The sequence below is a fragment of the Manacus candei genome, unplaced genomic scaffold, assembly GCF_025592945.1.
Source record: "Manacus candei isolate 608988 ecotype Guabito, Panama unplaced genomic scaffold, ASM2559294v1 h1tg000067l, whole genome shotgun sequence".
Taxonomy (NCBI): domain Eukaryota; kingdom Metazoa; phylum Chordata; class Aves; order Passeriformes; family Pipridae; genus Manacus; species Manacus candei.
This window is the reverse complement of record NW_026138115.1, coordinates 3,488,317-3,494,316: the sequence shown is the minus strand read 5'-3', so window position 1 is coordinate 3,494,316 and position 6,000 is coordinate 3,488,317. Positions and strand designations below refer to the sequence as shown.

Below are 6,000 nucleotides of genomic sequence, written 5' to 3'. Positions count from 1 at the left end.
TAATTTTAAATTCTCATTACATTTATTACATAATGCAGAATTTACTTTGGTAAATGTGTGGCTGCTACCCTTTTGGAAATCAAACTGCCAAACTGTCCATAATGGAGTAAAAAATTTAAAAATCAAAATCCAATATGGTCAATCCACTTAAAAATCTGCATAAGTCTTCCATGAAACATTACTCTACCAGAGAAAAGGACTCAAACAGCTCTTAAATACAATAATTAAAAAAAAACTTTGCTAGGTTTCAAGGCAACAAAAGGAATTCACTATTTGACCTCTATATAAATAAATCCAAAGATTTTTTGCATTTTGTTGATTCTGTACAAGTTTCAGTAATTAGTTTTATTTAAATATAACTTTTACAACAATTTAACCCAAGATCTTAATGAAAATGAAGAAGGTTGACAGTTCTAATATAGAACTTCCACAACGGTTATCTTAACACTGACTAACAAGGAATGGCATATAAAAGATTTAGAAATTACACATTTTAAACTGAAGATGTTTTATCTCAGATTCACTAGGAAGGTGACTTTTATCTGTTAGTATGTAACTTCACTCTTCACCTACCAAACAAAGTGTACAAGTTATCACAGCAAAATTTACAGAATAATTGCCTTTGGCCTTGGTCTTACAAAGACCTATTTACACATTTGAGATAAGCAAGCGTCTTCTTCCCTTTCAATTCTATACATGTGTTCAAGCTTTAAGCCTATACTGGGATCTACAAAGTCTTGTGACATAAAAAGTCTCTTATATTTACACTTTGGACCATTGGAGTACAGTCACTTTATATATATGTGAACTATCTTTTGCTAAATCACCCACTCCTCATCGCATGCGTATCTCGTGAAGCCCTCACTTCCACAGTTAACTCCTTGGTGCTGATGGGTTTGACTGCTGAAAACAGCTATTAGTCTGGGGGGATATATCAAATCATTGTGCAAAGACGCTGATGTGCCTTGAATTGCCCCCAAATGCAATCAGACCTGTAAATAAGAGATACGTGTCCTAATGTACATTAAGTAAATACCATAAATCATGTGTGGGAAGACTGCAGCTGCTCAGTGATCAACCCCCACATGTTCACCATCTTATTCTTTGAAGTTTGTGTCATTAATTGAGCACCTCAGATCAATTTTTGCTGGAGGAGGTGTTTTACACATTTTTTTGTTTTCAATTCTGGTTCTTGAACGCCCACTGCCAATGGCAGATTGTTTCAATGGTAAAACAGATCTCAACAGCAAAGGGTTAATGTTGTCTATGCATAACTGAAACAACTCGATACAACAAAGGTTTAAAAACCCTTCTCTCTTGTGACAATCTAGCAACAAGACAGATTTTTCTCAGTTAAATATTTAACCCATGCCCAAAACGAATGCCTACTATACAGAAGGCAGTTATTCATACCACCATTAGAATTTCCAAGCACTGACAAATATGCAATTAAAAGAAAAGCAAGGTACAATTGCAGTCAAGTACATGACTTTTTACAGAAGGCCTCATTGTGATAAATTATATACAGCATAGTGTTCTCGTTTCCCTTAAAGTGCTACTATCATCATACTGATACAAGATCATCTATTGTTTTAGAAGGTCCTTTAATACAGCACCAGCACTGGCATCAGGGGACACTGGCAGTGGTGTAAAAGTAGGCAATGCATCAGAAATAGGTTTCATAAGCAGATGTCCAGAACTACTAGCTGGTGTTATGAGAGGCACGGCTGCAGATCGAGGTGCTAAAAATGGATTTGCATCTGGTCTTCTGCCCACTGCCGAGACTGCAGAATCTGGAATGTAAAAAACAACAAAAAACCTAAACTAACAATGAAAGTGCTTTGTTAGAATCTACCCAATTTTACAGCATTTGTTCACAGAAAGTTCTAAAACTGCCTATCACTTAACAGTCCTTGAAAATCTCCTTGCTGTGGACTGCAGACACTCTCAAAGACTTTCAATCTCCTTGTCTTCTCTCACAGAACCATAGAATTGTTTAGGTTGGACAAGACCCTTAAGATCAAGTCCAGCTGTTAACCCAGCACTGCCGAGCCCACCACTGAAATTCCAAAACAGCTCAGGCTACCCAAAAAAAAATAAAAATCTACATGTCTCTGACAGGCAACATGAACACCCTTTGCAGTTCATTTCTCACACGCAATGTCAGACACGAAGTATCTGTCACACTGGCTCCAGCACTATGTAAAGGCACAGGGCCCCTCCACATGCACTGCAATACAGTGCACAGGTAGGTTTCCCACCACATGGTGCACTGGCACAGCTTACCCAGGGTCAGCCCCAAGAAAACCCCTATCCACAAACATCATAGACAGTGAGTCACAATTTGGTGGTTCTACACAAGGAAATTTTTGGTTTGCCACATAAAACAGATACTTCACCTATTATATTACTGCTATGCTACAATAAAAAAAGAATAAAAAAAAATCAAACTTAACTTAGGTTTATTTGAATAAATTACTACAGCTTTCAAAGATAAACTGGTATTTTGGAGTAGACATTTACACTTCGTAACATCCAACTACTTTAGGTGACTTGAAAGAGGATTTTTTAGCATCTCTATCTGTAGATATATATATGTAGGGTTTTGGTGTTTGTTTTTTTTTTCATTTGAGTTTACAGTAGAAAGTTTCAAACAAAACAAGCTTCTGCAAGTCAGCAGGTCTATATTAAGGTGAAGTCTTAAATGCATGTAAAACAATTAACTACAAACTGGACTAGTTAAACTGAAGATGGGGATCTTAAACTACTGACACAGAAGTGCATTAGCATGCATAATATAAGCCTAAGTGTTCTCTGCCTTAGGAAACTCAAAGTCAACACTCTTGCACAGCTTACAGAGATTTCATACCAGGCCATACACTCAACTGATTTTATTTCAGTCCTCTCTCAGCAACCAGGTTCTACATAAAAGAGACACTACAAGGTTGTATTACTTGCATTCTTCACTCGCTTCGACACAAAGCTGATCAAACAGGGATGCTGGAAATCAGGAGTGGGTTCACTGACACACCATATGAAGTTGTCTGCACAGCATCTGTTTGGCTCTGACAGGTGCTGTTAAAGCCTTTTCATATCAAAGACAATTTGGTCCCTCTAATTTTCTGTATTGAGATTTTAGAAAGCGGGGTGTAGAAGCAGTGGGAAGGAGAGATGGGAAAAGAATTGGAAGAAAAAAAAAAAGAAGGTACTAAATGGTTGTGGGAGTAAATTCATATTTCACAAGGGAGGAAGCACGGAATCATTAAAATCCCCTTAAAAATTCTACCTTTAGTTATTTAAATTCTGTGAAAAGATTCCAATGTTACCTTGCATTTGACTCTTGGATGGAGTACTGCTAGTTTTACCAGTTCCTGCTGCTCCTAAAGGTTTCATATCATGAACAGAGAGCTTGGGTGGGGGAAGGCCTGGGCGAGATTCAGTTTCAAGGAATTTCACGAACAATTCTGAAAAAGACTTCAAGAAGCTACTGGTTACTATATGTCACTGATGCTCTGGTGAAAAGCACTAAGTCAAAAATACATACATTCATAAACTAAAAAGCTGTCAACAACCTCCAAATAATTTTGTACTGGTACTTAGTACTAAGCAATCCTTAGTGAGTGACAATGAAATTTATTTTCAAAATACACAGTTTGTTGATGTTTAAGTGGCATTTATGTAAAACTGATAAACTCTAAAGGTTTCCACCATGGTTCCATTATTGATTTAAGCCAATTGTTTCAAGAAATCCACACTGTTACTGACCTCACAGTATTTCCATTTTCTTTGCTCAACCAGTCACTTATTCAGAAACACATTATGTCCAAACATTTCTCTTAAAGCCCACTGCATGCTTTATTTCACAGAGACTCTTGAATAAAGGAAGCATGGAATGATTAAGGTGTCAGTAGCATCACAAGATAAAATTTTGCTTAGTAAAGCCTGTACTATATGTACAAAAGCACTAATTTTCCTCTTTTATATCTATAGTTAATCAGACCACAGTCCTCTGGCAGCTTACATGCCTGCATTATTTTAGAGGGAAAAAACCAATCCCTACACTTCAAGATGATTTATAGGAATCAATTCTGAACATTCCTAGCTCGATTGAGCAAAAAACCAAAGTTAATCCAAAAACCCTAATCCCACAGTGCTCAATCTTTGAGTGCATTATTTATTGGTCTGCAAAATGGAAAGTTTCATAAAATGCTCCCATGGATTATGCTATGAGATCTGTTGCTTTACTGTATTTGAAAACTTAAATTATCAACTTTATATGCTGTAAGTAAGAGGCACTAGCTGCAGCAGCTGAAAAAGCTTTTCAAATTAAATTTAAAGGACATATGGGAACACAGTCATCAAAATACAATGTCATGGTCTTCTATACTGTTGAGTATTGCAGAATTCCAGACTCAACACGTATTTAGCTTCCAGCACTGTTGAGTTTCCAAGATAAAGTCCATACTGTAAGAAGTCAGTGATCCCAGGAACCAGTGGAAGAGTAATTGTTTTCTCCATTAGCCAAAGACTTAGTATTGCAAAGATTTCCAATGTCTACATATTTACTTGGTTCAGGAAAAAACCTTTTGCCAAAGCAGTTGCACAAAACAAACAAATAATGCAAGATACAGTAGCATCAGTAAATTAAGCTCAATACACTGATGAACCAAACATCATCATTAATATGCAACTGCCCCATTTTTCCAATCAAAAAGAATGCACAATTAATTCTTACACTATTAAAAATGTTCTGCTGAGTTGGCCTCAAAGGTGTACTGGGAACACTCTTTGACCCAGCTCCTCCACCAAGCCAGCCAGTCACCCATCTCGTAACTCCTCTTTGCTCTTCAGATAACAACTAGAAAAGTATTTTAAAAAAACAAAGTTAGGAAACAAAAAAAATAAACCAGTAGGTAAAAGAAGTGCAGCTTGTTATATTTATTCAATAACACTACGCGAGAATCCTACAGATACACAAAAAACTAAAATTACTATAAAAACTATGTTCTCTGCCTCCCAAAGACTGGCAGTATAAAAACCTGGATCTTTATTTAAAATTATAAGCCCCACATTCTTCACAATAACTACTGGTACATATACAACTGGCTTAATTTTCTGTAACTGATACATTACAGCTATTGTACATACCAGCACAAAGTTAAACCCCTTCCTTTCTGCATTAGCATTCCTCATCAAAATGAGATCTACTCTATTAAAATGATGTTATCAAAAGATTCCATTAATATCAGCATGTCCCATGTAAAAAGTATGAGATAAGAAAACAAAAAAAAATACTTTCCCCCCCCCAAGAAGTGCAGGGACAGTCACATTTAGTTTAGCAGCAAGTAATTCTATTTTCAGGTAAGGATACTGCAAAGAAATAAGGAAGCCTGGTTTTCTGCAAAGCATTACCTGATCGAGTTCTTCCTTTTTTATTCCCAAGATACTTCCCATTAACCTTAACACTTCAAGACGTTTATTTTTTGGAGTATGAAAGTGTCCAATAAAGAGGTTTCTCATCAGGAGCCTGCAGAACAAAGGAAGCCTGCTATACAATCTCCTGTCATGTAACAGCTGATACCATTATATTGATGCATTTATTCTCCATACTCTTGCTTAATTTGCAATAATCCAAATAAACAAATCAAATACAAAGAACTAAAAAGGTACCTCACCCACTTCCTCCTCCCACAAGTTATCACATTTCTTGTACAGTACGTGTCAACTTGGACAGTATTCAGCAATACTGTAGGCAGTGAGGTGAGACCAAACGGTACATGAACAAGCTTTGATGTACTACTGTACCAGGGAAAATGCTTATTCTAAGATCTTGATTCAGGAGAGCAAATGACTATTTACAACCACCAAGCAATTAAAAAATGTCAAAATAATGACAGTATAATTGTAAGATCACATACAGAAGTCCAGTTCTGCACTACTCTTGCAACTGTATTAGTAACATGTCTGTACATTGAGAGGAATAAAACCCAAAAACTTATA

The 6,000-nt window shown here is 36.4% G+C and overlaps 1 protein-coding gene across 1 annotated transcript in view; it reads right to left on the bottom strand.

Annotated features, from left to right (window-relative positions):
• TRIP11 (thyroid hormone receptor interactor 11) overlaps positions 1–6,000 on the bottom strand; it is a 30,213-nt gene continuing 24,213 nt past the window's right edge. The window contains exons 17-20 of the mRNA XM_051806588.1: positions 5,413–5,527; positions 4,736–4,858; positions 3,327–3,474; positions 1–1,793 (exon numbers count right to left, since the gene is read on the bottom strand). Coding sequence (XP_051662548.1) covers positions 1,585–1,793; positions 3,327–3,474; positions 4,736–4,858; positions 5,413–5,527 — 595 coding nt within the window. The 3' untranslated portion in view covers positions 1–1,584. The remainder of the gene's footprint in view (positions 1,794–3,326; positions 3,475–4,735; positions 4,859–5,412; positions 5,528–6,000) is intronic.